Source organism: Aythya ferina (genome assembly GCF_964211825.1).
Source record: "Aythya ferina genome assembly, chromosome: 4".
Classification (NCBI taxonomy): Eukaryota; Metazoa; Chordata; class Aves; order Anseriformes; family Anatidae; genus Aythya; species Aythya ferina.
In genome coordinates, this window is record NC_140300.1 from 67,414,202 (window position 1) to 67,433,058 (window position 18,857).

The window sequence follows — 18,857 nt, forward strand, 5'->3', positions numbered from 1 at the left end:
ATTATTATTTTATTTTTTTTTAAAGATACCTTAATGTGTCAAGCCCTTGCTTCACTAACAGTTGACCCCTTTGTTTTCTGTGTAGGAAGAACCCTTTGTCATGGTGTCTGAAAATGTTCTGGGAAAACCGAAGAAATATCAGGGCTTCTCAATAGATGTTTTGGAAGCCTTGGCCAATTACCTTGGCTTTAAATACGAAATTTATGTTGCACCAGATCACAAGTATGGGAGTCCTCAAGATGATGGATCATGGAACGGACTGATAGGAGAACTGGTATTTAAGGTAAGGTTATTAATATCTTATTAAATAAAGCCATGTAATAAAATTAAGTAATACATTTGCATCTGCTGGTAACCTTTCTTAATGAGTCCTTGATAAAATTTTGTTCATTGCCTGTGTTGACAGCATCTGATAGTGTGCCCAGGTGCATCAGATGACAAAGAAAAAGCTAGAAACAGTGCTGGGTGGCAACTAATTAAGAAGTAAGGGCTCTTTTTTCCATCCAGAGCACAGTAGTATGAAATCTGAATACAGTCAAATAATGGGATGCACAGCATCCTCATTAGTTTGGCAAGACCTGACACAAATGAGTTGAAGAGGTTGCTCTAAAGAGAAAAAATTGGTGTTGCAGTAATTAGTGATACATTACATAAATAATGTATAGCACTTAGAAAAATGTTGGTGTGATGAATGCATGAAATATATAATCAACAGAAAATGTTTTATTGATATATAATAACACATTATGCAGATGTATGAATCAAGAGTAGTATATTCTCTATTCTGTAATTAATAAACCATTTAGTCTACTTAATTTTACATTAAATGTTCAATATTGTATCATAAATAAATTAAACCAAATGTGCCATTTTTTTCCCACTCTACACATCCTGTCATCTACTCTCAGTTTCTTCCACTGAGAGGGAAAGAAACGGCTGGGCAGACTCTACTCTGCTAATGTCTCTTTGGTGTTGTGAACATATATATTTTATTTGCTCTTAGTTAACCTGTACATGCAGTTTTTACAGCTGTATAGGTGCAGGTTTTACCGCTATAGAACCCAACGTTTGTTGTTTTTCTTTAAATAACTGCAGTAGATATTCACGTAAATAATTTACTGGTGGTTTATAGAAATTCTTTTCCAAATCTGCAGGTGAAATTTAATTGATAGCCAGCAAAGAATAAGAAACAATGCAGTCAGACATAGGATTTATTAAGTACTTGAACTAAAACATAGAAAAATGCTGGAAAACAGATCTTGCAGTAAAGAAGAAATGGTCAAAACAAAAATTCAAAAAATGAAGTTATGATCCACATGAAAAAGAAAGCAGTTACAGTCTTAACTTATTCTGCTTGCCTGAGCAGTACAAAGTGTGTTAGAATGGAAAACAACCATATATGCCATAGCCATGGCACAGCTTGTACATCTACGTTGTAGTAATAAACTTCCTTTGTTGTCTCCCTATGCCTTTATGAAGCCTAAAGGTGGTATTCTGTAATCATACATGGTGAGCTGGAACAATTTAGAAAATCAAATTTTCTTCCAACTTCAAAAATGTAAGAACTAAATATTCCTTTTCTAACTATTAGACTAACACCAGAATTGCCTATCGACCTATTTTTATCATTTTTCTGCTCCTTAAATCTGATGTCATACCATACTCTACTCTCTATAGTACTCAGCAAAGGATACTGCAGGACACTGCATAACTCAGGCTGGAGGTGTCCTAGTCCTAGATGGCTCTGGAGATGGAAGCAGTCCTGGAACATTTTTTGTTTAAAAGGAATGATTCATAAGGCAGCAATCACAACAACAGAAATCAGACAGTTTTAATGAATAAATATATATGGCATTCTTGTTCCCTTACTAGGCAGGGATTCACATAACTCTAACACCCCTACGGCAGTAACCACTAGATCTGTAAATACATGTCATCGGTAGAACAGATTTGCCTGTCTGCTACCATTTTGCTGTAAATGACTCTTAATGGATGTGAAATTCTTCTGTACAAGTATATGTAGAAGATATGAAGAGTTAACAGAACTGCACTCGGAATGTGAAACCCTTGTCTCCTCAGTACAATAGCAGTGTATCATTTTTCTAGCATCTTCCTCACCCCTTGTATAATTACAGTAAAGGTTCACTGTGTCCTTCCCTTTCTGACCCTCTTGAGGCAAAAGAGAACCTCTGGGCGAGCAGCCAGTGTGTATCTACCCCTTACCAAGTGCAAGCTGTTCTTGAAAGGCTGCTTTCTTATTTACTGTGAACTGAGTTTCTGCTCCCAGAACTCAAATATCTATCTGCTTGGCAACTTTGCAAGGGGAAGCAAGGGAGCAAAGAATGGTTTTAAATTAAAGGTCTAACCTGTTTAAAATAGTGTTTCCTTGTTTTCTCAATCAAGTATTACATGATAGTCTGGCCAACATGTGGAGAAAATCCAGAAACAGAGGGGATGCTCTTTGCCTGTTAGTGCACGAGCCAGAAATGAGTTGGGAACAATGTATTTCTACAAAAGACAAGTCCCACTCAGCTACAATGGAAAATAGCTACCTTCTCTTTTTGAGTGCATCTCATTAAAAAAGATGTCTGTGGCTGCTACAGATGTGACTCATGAAATGGTAGTTGCTGCAACAAGCGCGTAATTTCTGTGTTGAAGACCAATATATACTACTTGCATTAAAACAATTCAGAGCCCTGTAGTGGGCTCTTGTGCAAGCTAAGGGATGGAAGTCTTGTGCTGCAAAGTGCATGCCCTACATCCTCACAACCTTACAGAGTTGAGCTTCTGCCAAGTTCACTCTGTTCCTGCTCCGAGGACAAGGTATTCCTGTCCCTAGTGGCTACTAAAATTGGAGCTGGTATCAGCAGATCAAAGCAGCTGGTCTTCAGTGTGAATAGGGAGCCCACTCACGCCTCCCCTCCTTCGTTTGTCAGGTCTTATATTAGGTACATCCTTGATTCATACACCTTCTCCTTTCAACATAACCTGAACATAACCAGGAAATGAAGTGAGGCTTAGAATGTATCCCACAGAGCTTCAACTCACAAGCAGGATTAGAGTTCAGAGGGCAGCAGCTTCCTATAGAGAGGCTGAAGCCCATCTTGGAGGAGCAGTCCCTTACTGCAAGTCTTTCTTTTGCCACTAGTTACCATTTTGCAGCACTTTCTTTGGTTGTCCTCAAAGCCATGTTAACAGAGGGACAAACCTGTGTGACAGGCAAAGGAGGTGGTTAATGCCACTTGTGGGAGAGGATAGTAGGCTCTAGCATGGCTCTGGACACTCTGGTGAAATTTATATTCATAAACTGTTATTTCCAACATTGCATAATGCTACCTCATTTGACATATATATATATATACAAATATATATATATATATATTTGTTTTGTTTGTTTGTTTGTCTTTTCCAATTGAGGAGCCATCAAGAAGTAAATGGCATAGGATTAACTACCAGATTCCACTTAGTTCTATCAGAAATGGAAAGCCAAAAACATACCCAAGAACTTCTAAGAGAAACTACAAGCAAAGTAGAAGGCTCTTATAAGGCTTTTTTTTTTTTTTTTCTTAATGCATCTTCCTAAGGGAAGCAGCATAGGAATGAAGAAGGCACACCAGGAAGCCAAAGTGACAAGAGAAAATAGTAGCTGAGTAAAGGCAGAATTATTTGTGTGTGTGTCAACCTCAGCAAAAGAGTCTCTCTAATTAATTTTTGCATGTCCATGTTAATGACTGCATAGCATGTGTGACTGTGGTTTATTGCTTCCAGCATTCATTGAAACTTGATTTAACATTGAAAGTAAATAAAATGAAAGGCCTCCTGGGAGCAATTTAGTAGATTCATGTATTTTCCCTATTCTTGGTCATGAACCACAGGAATAATCATAAGATCACTCACTTTACATGTGCATGAGGTGTACTGCCTAAGCAATAGAAAAGGGAATTTCTAGGCATTGCTGATGAGCTGATTCTGTGACATGGATAGCAAGACCATCAGGCCCAGCTGGTGATTTATTTTAGATTTTCTGATTCTGGAAATGTTCTATAATGACTTCAAGAGACTTGCTGTTCACTAATATAAATTCCTAAGCAGGTGACCTAAACAAAAATAATGCCCGCTACTGCTTTTCAGGCAGTTTCAGGATTCAGAGTTTAATTCATCACAAATGTGTCAAACAGACATCTAAGATACTGATAGTTGGTTGATTTTGGCACTGTGAAAGCTGGGTGGAGAATTTTACATATTTTTAATTCAGATTGGCAGCTTTACTTCTAAATATTGACATAATTATATGCATTTACCTTTCTATCTCAGAAGCACTAAGTGAACCTTGACTTCTTCAAACTGATGTCTCCTCTGATCCAATTTGACATGTTAATGACAAGCATTTAATTTTTTCATCTTCTAATTTAATACAAAGTGACAGAATTTGTGCATAATTAGGAATGCTCAACTTCTGTGGATAAACTTAAGTTAAACCTAAGTGTGGTTTTGTGTTAAACGTGCAGTTCTCTACTAACCCTAAGCTTATGATTTAATTAAGTTAAGAATATGAGTTGTAATAGTTCAGTATAACCTTAATTTATATATGGAATAGGTAAACACGTGAGTACTGGGAAAATGGGACTTATCTCTCTCCTTTCCATTTCTGATTTTACTAACTTTATTTTTTTACAGCAAGACATAGCTATTATTACAATTGCTGCTGCAGTATGATAAAGGAAATGCAACACTTCCATTAGGACAACGTTGTTCCTTTATCATGGCTAGCTGATAAGCAGAGTGGAACTGTAATGCTGTGGAATGTGGAGAGACTACTCCCCAGGGATGTAAAATAGAAGCAGTATTTCCATTAATATCACATACTGTGCCCTTCAGTGTATTTCGTGGAGAAATATGTTTTTCATCTAAAAGAAAATGAAAGAAGAAATCTGTTAATCCTTTAGTAATATTTTTTTTTTTCCCAAAAGAATTTCTGCTTATGTATATTGTTTTTCACTGAAGGTTCTTTAAACACATACAACTTCAATAGTACACCACAATAATCTATTGCAGTAAGGAAGTGTTTTAGTAACATGCTGATAATTAATATCCTAGCTAAAGTTAGAAGAGGCAAAGTATTACTTAGCGGTTCTATGTGTCCTCCTGTAACCCGTTTCACTTTCATATATACTTTCAAGAAAGAAAAAAAAATAACATTCACTAAATATGATGTTATTTTCCTGCTTGACAACTGTTGGTATAGATTTGGAAATTCCTTTGAAAGTACATTTATGTTCACAATCATGGAAAACATTTCAAATGAAAACTGATTTGCAAGGACTGAACTGTCAGGAGATACTGTGAATCACTCAAGTCATTTGTTGGCTAAAAGTTTTGTAATTAGAGGATGGAGAAACTCAGCTGATGCTTCCATGGACAGTTTTGATGAAGTTTTTACTTGAATTGCTTACTAGAGTTTCGAGTTTACTGCTGTTGTTGGGCAGTTAAATCATCACTCACAAAAGGTTAATAGAAAGGGACATGAAGTAACTTTGTGGAGTCGTGCTTTCAGCTGCGTACATCAACACAGCTTCATTTAAGACACTACAGAATCTAAACTACTAATTAAAGATGAATCTCTAATTCATTGCTTATAAGCAAACCAAACACCTTTTTGTCTAAATTGTCAGGCCCCCAGCTACCTTCCACTATTTTCTCAAGCCAGTGAAAATTGACATGAATGAAGTAACATCATGTAAACCAAAGACTTCATTGCACTGTGATTAAAAATATGTCTGTACCATGGATGGCAGAGTGTTTTGCAGATGGCATTTTGCAGATAATTAGCAAATTTGATTCTAATCAGTTTCAGCTTTCATACATTGTCACTTAATAGTTCACATTTCTAAGAAGCTGGTAAGATCCGCCTTCTTTGGACAAGAAGAAAGAAACTCAGAACAGTTAATAAAATTGACTCAGTACTGAGACTTTCATGCATTTGTGCTCTTCCGAGAGACCACAGAAGTGGATTGAATCAAACCAGTAGCAGCTTTAAGTATTTTTAAGTGTTCTTTCTCATATTAAAGTATCTAAAATTTACAGCCTTATTCTTCAGTATTTGGTCTTTTTTAAACAGTGTTACTGTGTCTGCTTTAAATACCCTTTCTTGTTTTCACTGCAGTTCTAATTGTATCTATAAAAAATAAAATAGCACTTGCTGTAATTGTGCCCGGTGTCTCTGGAGACTTAATACCCAGACATGCTGTGGAATACAATGATTAGTTCAAGGAATGTTATTCATTCCCCTTTCATCTGAAATGGGTTCTTTAAATTAGAATATATATATATATATATATATATATAAATGGCACAAAGGAAGTCCAAGGTAGCCGCAGCACAGATTGTTGTAGGAATTGCTTAGCAGGAGGATATAGAAGAACTAATACTGAAGGAATGCATGGAGTATCTGCTATTCTGTACTTCACACTCTGCAGCCAAGGTTGGTGTTTTTCAGAATGTCAGGCACCCCAAATGCCCCAGTACATATACGATGCTCTTTGTCAGGCAGTGGTCCTTCGACACGAGCATCATGTCATCAGAGTGTTGGATATCATCTAGCTCAGTCAGGAACTAATTTCTGATCAGAAATGCTGTACTCAAGGTCTGCCTTTTGCCACAGTGACAATGATGGCTTCAATAAGCCAAGAAAAAATATCAGGAAGCAGATTTCCTTAAGCTACTGCCTGTACCTGAAGTATTTTGATTTCTTGGAAAAATAGTAATTTGGAGAGCTAATATGCCTGAGTCCACTAAGCAAAGTTCGCTCACAGAAGCTAAAAGAGGTGATACAGCTATTCTGTTGAATACTTACATTTTTAAGTTTGTGTATGTTATGTTATTAACAAGCTATTGGCCTTGGCATCTGCTTTTCTATGATAAAATTAGCCACTATAGATCAAGGAGGAACAAAGAGCTTTTCTGTAGCTCCTGCTCATACATGTTATTCTCTCTCTTTCCTCAGAGAGCCGACATAGGGATCTCTGCCCTGACCATCACCCCTGACAGGGAAAATGTGGTGGACTTCACAACACGTTACATGGACTACTCAGTGGGCGTGCTGCTTCGGAAAGCAGAGAAGACGGTGGACATGTTTGCCTGCTTGGCACCGTTTGATCTCTCCCTGTGGGCATGCATAGCTGGTACTGTGCTGCTGGTAGGGCTACTGGTCTACCTCTTGAACTGGCTCAACCCCCCGCGTCTTCAGATGGGATCCATGACCTCCACAACGCTTTACAACTCCATGTGGTTTGTGTACGGATCCTTTGTGCAACAAGGTAAGAGACAGAAGGAGACTGCCTCTGAGATAAAACCTGTGCATCCTCTTGGTTGCCATAGATACCATCCTCCTCCCTGCCTCCTGCCACTCGTGAGGAACTGGGAGCACTGGAAAGCCGTGTGCTGTGAGGTTTCTAAGGCAGTCAGCAGCCTAGTGTGGGAACCACGATAAGTTCGGAAGCACTATATGCTAATTAGTTTTAATTTGTAGATGTCTAATTAGAGAAGGATGATTTCTTGTGCTGAAGAAAGAAATATTATCACCTGCTCAGCAATTATTCATAGTTAATGTGAGTGCTGTATTTTGATGCAGTCAGAAAATGTTGGTGTATGGTTTTTGAACTAAGTTTAGATGGACACCATTACGAAACGTGCTAAATGAATCATCTAGGTTGGAAGAGACCTCCAAGATCACTGGGTTCAACCTCTGATCTAACATTAACAAGTCCTCCACTAAACCAAAACACTAAGCTCTACATCTAAACATCTTTTAAAGACCTCCAGGGATGGTGACTCAACCACTTCCCTGGGCAGCCTGTTCCAGTGCCTCACAACCCTCTCAGTAAAGAAGGTCTTCCTAACATCCAACCTAAACCTCCCTTGGCACAACTTAAGCCCATTCCCCCTCATCCTGTCACCAGGCACGTGGGAGAACAGACCAACCCCCACCTCGCTACAGCCTCCTTTAAGGTACCTGTAGAGTGCGATATGGTCACCCCTGAGCCTCCTCTTCTCCGGGCTAAACAATCCCAGCTCCCTCAGCCGTTCCTTGTAGGACTTGTTCTCCAGGCCTCTCACCAGCTTCATTGCCCTTCTCTGGACTCGCTCAAGCAACTCAATGTCCTTCTTGTAGCGAGGGGCCCAAAACTGAACACAGTACTCGAGTGGTCTTACTTTTTATTTGGTATCCTTTCCTCCCTCTTCTGATTTATCTCATTTTTTCCATATAACTTTTAGACGCAGCCAAGCTTCTCTGGCCTCCCTGGATGCTTCTCCTTCCTTCCCCTTAGCATCTGGTGTAGCCTGGTTTGGTTTATATTCCCAAGTCCTTCAACGTCTATCTCTTTTGGCAGAGATCTAACCATGTATCCTGAAGGCATCAGGGACAACACTTCAGCTTGGTATATACTTTTTAAAATCCTAACCTACAAATTGGAGGGATAATGCAAAGTAGAATAATGAAATACAGCTTTAATATAAAAAGATGGTTCAGGTATTAACACTTGACAACAAAATAGAACAGGTACCTTCTGGTATTTATGCACATAATTGTTTGCCAGTCTGTACTGGCACTGCAGATATGCCTCTTTGTAACTCCACAGGGCATCTGCACTAGAAAAAGCCAAGGCCACTGCAGCTTCAAAACACTTGTTTTTTTTGATGGAATGCTATAGGGAAAAGCATTGTATTTACATAATGCTGGCAACATAATTTAGAAATTACCTTATTTTCTGTTAGAAACAGTCAGATGACATTCATAAAAGTTGATGGTATGCATGAAAATCATCTGAAACTTCTAGAAGCAGGGAGTGAAAGAAGAAAGTAACACTAACATCCAAAAAATAAAATAAAATAAAATAAAAGCTGAGGCTGAGGATGTCCACAAGAGGTATGCTTTTAAATGCATCAACCTAGAGAGAATACTTTTGGAATTACCATTTCCATTGAGCAGTGATGGCCAGCTGAGGAAAGCTGAGATTGTTTTATGTTTGTTTGTTTGTTTGTTTATTAAGAAAAACAAAGACTTCAGAGCCAGCTTAGTGCTACCAGAGTTGTTTTTTTTTAATTGTATGTAGGTGGATTTTCAAATTTTCTTTCCATCCAAAATATTCCCAATGTAACTGTTTAGGGAATCCAACTGTGAGAGAGCAGTTGGTCCGTTACAGAGCTAGACTCATTACATCTGTCTGCCTTTTAGGTTAAAACTTGTGAATTAGTTTCTTTACTGCATGAATGTGAGGTGATTTTACATAAGTTTATTGCTTGATATTATCCTTAGCACCCCTGCTGTACTCCCAACATCATTAGTCCTTAAAAGCTTTATAGGAGACTGCCCAGCAAGGTTTCAAAGGAGGCAAAGCTAGTTTAATCACACACTTCAGCCTCATGAATTATTATTTGAATTGTTTGCCTTATGTCTAGCCAAGTAAACCTGTGTTGCCCAGTGTCCAAAAGTTTCCCAAGTCATAGATCAAGAGTGGTAGCCTGCAGGAGAACACTTCAACAGATGCTTGGATAGCATATAAAGAAACAGGGTTTCAGACCAATCAGTAAAGTGAGTGCTTGGGGAGGGCTGAATTAATGCTTTGAACAAAGCAGGAAGATGAGGAGAAAATAAGATTAAAAGAACTGGGACCAAATAACAACAACAACAACAACAACAAAAGTAATGGAAAAAGAATTTACTGGAAAAAATAAGAGGAATTTGGAGATCCGCATCTGCTCACTATGGATTATGTGATGTAAATCTGTATTAATAAAAGCTGCTGGTGGGACATGGTAGCTCAAAGAACCAAAACTGTTGTGGGACTTGAGGGAAAAAAAAAAAATGACAGAACTTAAGACAGAACTTAAGTGTGAGGCATTTACATATAGAGAAAGAGATCTTACCACCCTACCAAGAAGAATTCCTGCGTAACTCCTTAGAATCCACTATAGTAATCTAAAATGTTCACTTTTTTCTTACTGAGTGAGGGTAAGCTATGCATATATCTCTCCTTCAAATTACAAGCAGAAGGACAGTCCTTAATTTGCTAGAAGGGAAAAAAAAAAAAAAAAAAAAAAAAAAAACACATTTAATATGGTTGATACTAGAATATAAGAAACTTATAGACCAGTTTAAACACAAAGGCTCAGAGGACTTCAAAAATCCAGCGTGAAAGAGTAAAAGATCCATTTATAATGTCAGCCTGCATTTCACATTCAATTTGAATATCACAAGAAAACTGTATTAGCTGAAGCTTTATTGTTTACTAACCCTTGCGAATACAGACAAATGAAAGTAATTTCCATTGACAGACTAACTGGCTATTGTGGTAATTTTGCTTCTGTTTTCACTCATCAGCTCTTCATTCAGCAGAAAAATGTGCAGGTTTCATTTGTTTTGGAATAGCCAGTCTGTTGCTATTAATTGTGATTGGCATATCTTAAGTGTGGCAGCATGGAACATTTCAAATACTGTCACGTTCACTTAAGAAGTCTTTCAGCTGTGGATTTAAAACATGACAAGGTACTCATTTCTGTTATCAAAACACACAGCCAAAGATGCTTTTATATCCTGCACTGAGAGCAACAAAACAGCATGAACCGAGGATTGGTAGTGCTTTGATAATGCTGGATTCTTTGTTTGAGGCTAGCCAGCATGTTCTGGTATCATCTTTTCTTTCTTTCCTCTAGCTAGAGGAAAGATTTGCAAGCACCGAGGCTGGCTCCAGAACCACCACAGATCGGGAGAGGAAAAAGCCTTTTGGTATAAAAATATAAATCCTTCCGTAAGGAATCGTGTAACTACTTTAATGATACAGAAGGGGTTTCTTTTTCTTGTTTCCTCTGAAATAGTTGAAAATTCTGCAGTTTTTAGTAGGCAGATTTGGTCTGCTGTGTCAGGTTATTTTATGTCAGCCTGTCTGACGTTCTGATCAAATTCTTTTAACAAGTTCTAACCTTTGCAGTTTTTGAAACACCAGAGAAAAAATACTGTGTCTGTGGACTAGAGTCAGCACAGTCCTGTCTGGTAGTTTTTAATGCTATGAAGTACTGTCATACTTTTTAGCAAAATTTCAGTACTTTTTGTTTCCTTAAAGGTAGACTATGGAACTAGATTTAGGAGTCTATTAGCCTTTTCTTTGCCACAGAATCTTAAAGCTTAAATTTAGTCTGCTAAACATTTTTATTGAAGAAGATTCAGAAGTTGACAGAGGATGGGTCTTGCTAGACTTGTTGCTCACTTGTGACAGGTATACACACTAAGCCAAATCCTCAGAGTTAAAGTTTAGGCTGAGTATTTCTGTACTTGCTTGCTTGAATGCTTTTATATACACTGCTTCATACATTGTTTAAACTTGGGTCTTGAACTTAGCTTTCAATTTTTATTTTTTTATTTTTTTCCCATGTTGGAGTGACCACATAGTCTAGATACCACTTCTGAAAGTCTTGTAATATAGAAGTATATTTTCTCTCAGTCCCCCTTTTAATTTTACATTCATTCATTGCAGGTATCAGAGTGTATATATTTATATATTTTATTCATTTATTTCTGTGTAAGTTGCATGTAGGTTTTTGTTAGAAGAGAGGGTTTTGGGCATAGAGCTGAAATGTTCGATAGGCTCATGTCACATAAAGCGTGCTTTTCAATGAAAAATGATGACCATTAGAGTGCTTGGTCTTACTACTGAATCTCTGCAAGCACAGATTCGCAATCTACAATCTCAGATCACTGTGAAGGCAAAACCCTTTCAGTGATATTGGCCATACAGTGCTGTGGATTAGATTAAAAACAAATGCTTTGGACTCTACCGTTCACCCAAGCGTGAAATTCTGTAGCACATCTTTTATCCGTCATTTGTTTATTTATGTCTAAAGATGCAGCAAATTCACAGGTTGAGACGGTAGAACATTTTGGTTGTTTTGAAACATAGCTTCATGATTTCTGAATTTGTTCTTTTCCACTTGCTCATATTAGAAAAATAATTTGCATTTTGATTTTTTTTTCTCAAAATTAGCTTTTTTAAGTTGGGAAGAAAATGGTTTCAAGGTTTCCGTTTCAGTTCATTGCCAGCAGGAACTGTTTGGTGGTACTTAATCTTTTGTAGGTTTCCTCTCTCTCTTTATATATTTCTCCTTGGCATCCTAATCCACTCCTTAAAGGTTTTTCTCTGTGCCTGCCTCATGCTGCAGCTGGGGCTCAACGCTGCTGCAGCTTTCCTCCTGAGCATCACTCCTATTGACTCTCTCAAGCCCTCTATAGTTATATGTTCAACAAAGCCCAACAAAGGGAAGTGCAGAGTTGTGCACCTGTGGAAGAACTCCTCCATGCACCAGTGCATGCTGAGGGAGACTGCCTGGAAAGCAGCTTTGCAGAAAAGGACCTCAGGTCCTGGTGGACACCAAGGTGAACTTCAGCCAGCAGTGTGCCATTGCAGCAAAGAAGGCTAACGGTATCCTTGGCTGCAGTAGGCATGGTATTGCCAGCCAGTCGAGGGAGGTGATCTTGCCCCTTACCATCAGCAGTAAGGCCACACCTGGAGTACTGTGCTCCCCCTTGTGAGAGAAACTTGGAGAGACTCCAGTAAAGGTCCACTCAGATCATTAAGGGACAGTGATGATTACGGGAGAACTTCTCCTAAGAGGAGAGCAGGAACTGAGAGAGCAGCCTAGAGAAGAGGAAGCTCAGAGGGTTTTCATCAATGTCTGTAAATACCTGAAGGGAGGGTGCAAAGAGGATGGAGCCAGGTTCTTTTCAAGGGTGCCTACTGGCAGGACAAGAGCACAAAATGGAACACAGAAAGCTCCATCTGGATCAGGAAACAATTCTTTACTGTGTGGATGACAGAAGGGTGGAACCGGTTGCCCTCAGATGACCTCTAGAGGTCTCTTCCAACCTAACCTACTCTGAGGTAGGTTAACGTCCTAATTCTATATTATACAGTATTTGCTCAGTTTTCTGAAATTCTATACAGCTCCATTTGTCATTCTCTTCTGTCCTAGTATTGATGCTACTCTCTCAAATTTTGCCCTCAATAGAACATGCATTGTTGAAAACCTTCCATATGACCAGGGACAGGACCAGGAAATTGGTCCCAGTGCATAAATAGGGTTTAATAAAAACTTGCTAGTAAAAACTTTGCTATAAACTTCATGGAGATTAATTGAATCAACCTACTACAATGGCAGAATGTCTACTTATACTTGCTGAGGACCTGGTTTAATATCCTGAAAGTTTTCTGTTAGCTTCCTACTGTTTTATGGGCACTTGTTATGAAATATTCTAGAGAGCACTCTGCTATCGTTATTACTAGAGAAAAGCAATGATTTAGAAAACAGAAATTCAGATTTAGAGTTATTCACAACTCTTTGTATAATAGATTGTGTTTTTTTTTCAGACACATGAAAAGCTGCATAATTTTTAGCAGGAACTTCCAGAGGAATGTTCCAGAGGGTTTTCTTTTGAGAGTATCCTTTCAAATTTGGCTTCATATTACAGTGATGAGCTTGCTTAATTTAATAGAATTGCTCTGAATGTAGACAAACTACTGAAGTTATACTAAAAATTACAATGTTTTGTCTTTAATATAAAATACACAATAGAAAGACTTCTGTCTCTTCTACCTCTTATCCTGCTATGTTCATTTTACTTTGAATTTTTCTGTAAGAGGAGATATTTCTGAACTTGTGTGGCAGGATTTTAGATTATGCAGGTAAAGATGCAGGGCTGTGTTTCACTTAAGCTGTGTTTCACATCTTGAAAAAGAGTAGGCAGATAGTGGGGGTTTTGATTGCTTAGGTGGTTAGCTGTTTTTCTTTTGTTGGTGGTGGTGGGTTTGGTTTTGATTTTTGCTATAACAGGACATATCTTCAAAATTGCTGAATCATTCAAGATTTAATCACTTCTCAATGATCCCAACAAAATGAATATTCACTATTGTTTTATAAATAGGGTTTGAGCACAGGATAACGTGTACTAAAAATGCAAAAGTATTGTTTTGTTCAGAGATCTTGGTATTCTTGCTTAACCTATCAAGATTAGGAAATAAATGATGTGAAAGCATCACTGATGGGCCATTTTTTTATCCCCTTATGTTTTGGCTTGTTTAAAATGCTGATCACAACAGGAGGTTTCAATTGGTCATCAGCGGTGTCAGCAATGGTCAATTATGTTCATAATGCCCAGTAAATGAGCGAATCTTACTGTTTGCCTTGTTAAAATTACATTTCATAAGAGCAGTAAGATAGGCTTCAAGCCTTGGTACTTGTAGCCATTATAATACTTCTCAGACGGTTAAAGCCGCTCAGACTTCTCAGTCATGTTCCTTGTATTACTACCCAAGGCGTGATATAAGCCTCCTGAAATGCACTGCCTGGAGTGTGCTGTTGCTTAATAAATTACTCCATCTTGCTTATCTTATTCTTGGCATATCAATATCAGCAGGAAAACGTTATCCTGTAACAATGCATGTTCCTAGTGACATTTTCTCCTATTTAACTGTACACCAACCTCTTTGTATTTAATATGCGGAGGAAAACAATAAAAATTTTTGAAAAAATGTTAGCTATCAATTATATCTTCACATGTGATACTTAGCAGTGAAACCTAATTATTTTTAAGTTTAACAAATCAAAAAAGATCCAGTGCATAGGCTTTAAGACTAACACTTAAATCCATTTTGGATGCTGCTTCTAGGTTTCTGGCTGACCATAGAAACTTCAATTGATATCTTGTGCCCCAGTTCTTAGTTGTAAAGTAGAAATACTACCTACCTTCCTTCATAAAGGCTTGCTTTATGTCTTCTGATAGAAAGCATAACTTAAATGCCAATCTCATTAATTAAAGTTAATTTTAACTGCTCTTCGAACTTATGCCAGGTCTATTCCAGTAACAAGGAGAATAGAGTTGCTGAGCCTAAAATGCACTTAAAAACTGGGCATTGATCTGGGAAAATGGAAGTCAGATGCCAAACATGTTAGAAAGGAAGCCAGTTTCCATGTTTTTCTAGCACGTACACCGGCAGGCATATTTGCAACATTATCATTCTACCTTTAAACATGAAATGCCCAAATTCACATTTTAGTCTACTAAATCTAGGAATATGCATTAGTGTGTATATCTACCTTCATAAAGTCATCTCTCTAAAACGTGTACTGCAGTCCTGTAGTACCCATACCTTTTTTCCACGTCTTAATTGTTTGGCCAACCCTCTTGACAACATGAAAAGACAACTACATTTTGCTAATTGTCTTGTATGCATCAAACTGCAAGCGATCAATGGAATTGACAAAATATGCTGAGAATTATTGTCCTGTATAGAGCACTTATTTGCAAACACTGACTGTAACTTTATGTGCAAGACACTTTCAGAGGTTTGTTTGTCTTTGAAAATGTAATTCCAAGGAGTAACCATGCTCTAAGTAAAGTGTTCATAGTATGGGCATTTGTTTGCAGCAGTGTGATATCACTAGCATTAAACTGCCAAGCAATATGCTTAGATTTTTCCCTAAATTGAGGTTAAGACTCAGGCAGTCCTCAGAGGCATCTAAAATAATGGATTTCTATATCTTGTGTGCACCTGCTTACTTGAGTAATAGCACTGTGTACATGGGGCAGTATATTTAGAGATGTTGTGTCTGACGCACCTCCTGTGAGGAGGTGGAGAATGAGTGGCGGTGTGAAAGCCCAAAAACCACCTTGCTTCCCCTAGGACTAACTCCAAGGCTGATTAATTGCCTAAGAAGGTAATGTATAAATGCTGAACAAAACAAATGAGGCAAAAGGAAAAGTAGAATGTGGATGTCCATGGCATCTCTTCACCTTTCTGTATTCTTTTAGAAGCATATTTACTCAGAACAATTTCTTTAATTGCTATTTCTAATAATGTTTCTGATAGACTATATTCTATATCTGGATAGAGAATGGATATGTTAGATTCAGGTTAAGTAATCAGTTCTGACTTCTCAGAGTTCATCTGTGTATAATAGATATTTAATGGAGGAAATGGGGAAAAACAACTTAGCCAGGAACTGACTGTTTCTTCTACTGAAAAAGGAATGTAACCCACATTTTCATCTGCAAAGATGTTTAAAACTGAAGAGGCAAGCCTTACTTGTCCTGCTAATTGATTTCCCTGCCCAGAAGCTTACACTTAAGTTGGCAATTTTGTCTGCTTAAGATAAGGAGGAAGTGAGAAATGAGTTTTAGCTTTATTAAAAATGCTTCCTTCTGCTTGGATGAGAGCAATGTCATCTACAAACTGATCAGCGTTTTCAGTGGAGGTTTTCTGAGGCACCAGACGAGCGTGAGTTTAGAGGGGAGCCCGTGGTAGTTTTCCATTTCTTTTCTGGTCTGCAGGGAGTCCCTCCTCTGCAACAGCTGTGCCGTAGCTTTACCCGCCCTTGTGTCTCTTCTTCATACCACCAGCTGGTGGGTAGGTGCCAGGAAAATTGTCTGCAAAATGTAAGGCAGGAGTAGAAAAGAGGATTTGAAGCTGTTGGCAAAATTGTCTCCCTTATTCAACTGTTGATGTGTTTTTGTTTGTTTGTTTCTTTTTCCTCAGACCTCTTCTACTGTTAAAATGTGTAGAAACAGAGTAGGCCAAAATTAATGTTGAAAGGAAACAAATAGTGCTGCAAGTCTTCTAACTTAGACACCCCATTGTTTTCCCTGATTGCTGAGATGAAGTTCCACTCCCATTTCAGTAGATGTGGGAGAAAGAAAGCTGTGGGGTGCTTTGTTTTGTTTTTATTATTTTTTTTTTCATTTTGTTAGCTTCCCAGCAATTACTATGGTAGCATCCTGTAGCTGCTGCTTAATTTTTATTCTTCCACCCTCAACAGGAGAGGAGAGATGATAAAGCAGGACATCACCTTTGCAGTGCTTTTTCAGCTAGTGAGATGGTGTTAGGTTAAAAATGTGTGATGCCTCGTCTGCCAGACAAGAAATGAGATGAAAGAACATGTTTGGTTTTGACTGAAGAGTCTGCCTCCCCCACACTAGGACAAAGTAAAGGCAATAGTGAAGGGGAAAGATAGAAAATCTTCTGCAAATAAACTGCTAAGGAACAGTGATAATAAATTTGTAAAGCTGAGTGGGAGTGTTAGTTGTTCATGCCTAGACATACTTGCTAGTAGAACATTTTTTAGATATAAGCTCCTTAGAATAGCTTCTTTAATTTCTCTATCTATTCCCAAAGAGAAAAAAACATGCTATCCAGTGAAGACATCTTCGAAGTCGTTTCTGGCTTCTGAAAAACGTGAGTCGTGATCTTAAGCAGGATGCTAGTTGATTTGGAGTAAAAATAGCAAGTCATTCAGCTTTCGTACATAAGCATTTGTATTAGTAGTTTTCATCAATAATGACATCAGAGCTGTATTCTCAGTGAAACTTAAAATTATGAGGTTTTTGTTTGGTTGTTTTTTTCTTTGTTCACTGTGAACTTCCATATTATTACTTTAGGTCATCATGAGTTTTAGAGATCCCTTTAACAGAGATCCCATAACAACGTTATAGGATGTACCTAAGGTGGAATTTTAGGCTACATTCAGAATGTGTTATCTAGGAATATAACTAGAGTTTCTATATTAGTGATGGTTGAATTCTGTAAGGTTAGGAATTCAGTGCAAGGAAGCAGTCTGAAAATTAAAGGATAAGTAGAATTAGTGACATGAAAACTGTACGTGATTCACTTGCTTCTGAAATAGTCAGGTGCCACACTGATGATGGATGCTTGGAAATCTTGCAAGAGGAGATTTATAAAGTATTGTGTAATACATTGAAAGTCCAAGAAAAAGAAAGAAAAAAATTTCTAGTATGTGGTCTTTTCTTAAATTTCCTTCAACCCTAAAATTTGGAGTTAAAAACCTGTATAGAGGTTAAAAAAAAATAATGGGAAAAAGTAGTGCAGCGGCTTTACTGGAATTATGTTTGTCCTTCTGCTCTCACTGAATTGTCTTTTGATTTGCTTTGTTCATAGTTGTTCATTTTCAGCCAAAGTGGACTCTTTCTCCCTCGTGTTTATAATGTCCTCAATGACAGGCTCTTAGATAAAGCAGCACTTTAATACCTCATTAATGACATTGTTCAGTTTAATGTTAATTGTATGTGCAGATGGCCTGTTTTCAGTCCATTGTGCACAATTCCTTTTGCCATCCCAGTAGGTACTACAGATAACACTCAGTAGGCTATGGAAAGGCCAGGCCACCACTATGTAAAACGGTGTATGACACTTTGCTTCTTAACCACTTTATGAATATGTACCAGAGATGTTAATTGTGGCTGATTGTTTGAGACTTCAGAGCATGTGTATCCAGCCATCAGTAACAGGGAGGTTGGGTCTCAGCATCTCTTGAAATCTAATCAGAAGGTTGCCACCGTGTAAGGTTATTTGTTAAGACCAAGTGCCAATATTCTCCAGAATAATAGCCAGCATATATCATTTTGATGTATTCACAGTGGTTGCCAATAGTGTCTTTATACAGGCATGCAGTGAGGTGCAATCATAAAAGCACACATCACAGCCCTGCAAAAGAGGATCCCCAGAAGTTCTTTGTGTTTTTTACACATGCACATTGAGCTCTAATCAATGCTGGCAGCTACATGTATTCATAATTATATAAGGAACATTTATTGTCCTATGTTGTAAAAATGGTGACAGAAGATTATCTGGTCAGAACTTCTGAGCAAACAACCATTGGGAAAATTGCTAGGCCTGTTGCAGTTATTTATGATCATGTAACTCAATGGTGCTGGATTTGGTAACCCCAAAATTAAATTTGAAACCCTGCCAAGTCTTCTGGTAGAACAGGACATTTCACAAGCATTAGTACATGAA

At 37.9% G+C, this 18,857-nt stretch overlaps 1 protein-coding gene across 1 annotated transcript in view; it reads left to right on the forward strand.

Annotated features, from left to right (window-relative positions):
- Window positions 1-18,857, forward strand: part of GRID2 (glutamate ionotropic receptor delta type subunit 2) — a 777,731-nt gene that overhangs the window by 649,549 nt on the left and 109,325 nt on the right. The window contains exons 14-15 of the mRNA XM_084517560.1: window positions 86-283; window positions 7,004-7,316. Coding sequence (XP_084373686.1) covers window positions 86-283; window positions 7,004-7,316 — 511 coding nt within the window. The remainder of the gene's footprint in view (window positions 1-85; window positions 284-7,003; window positions 7,317-18,857) is intronic.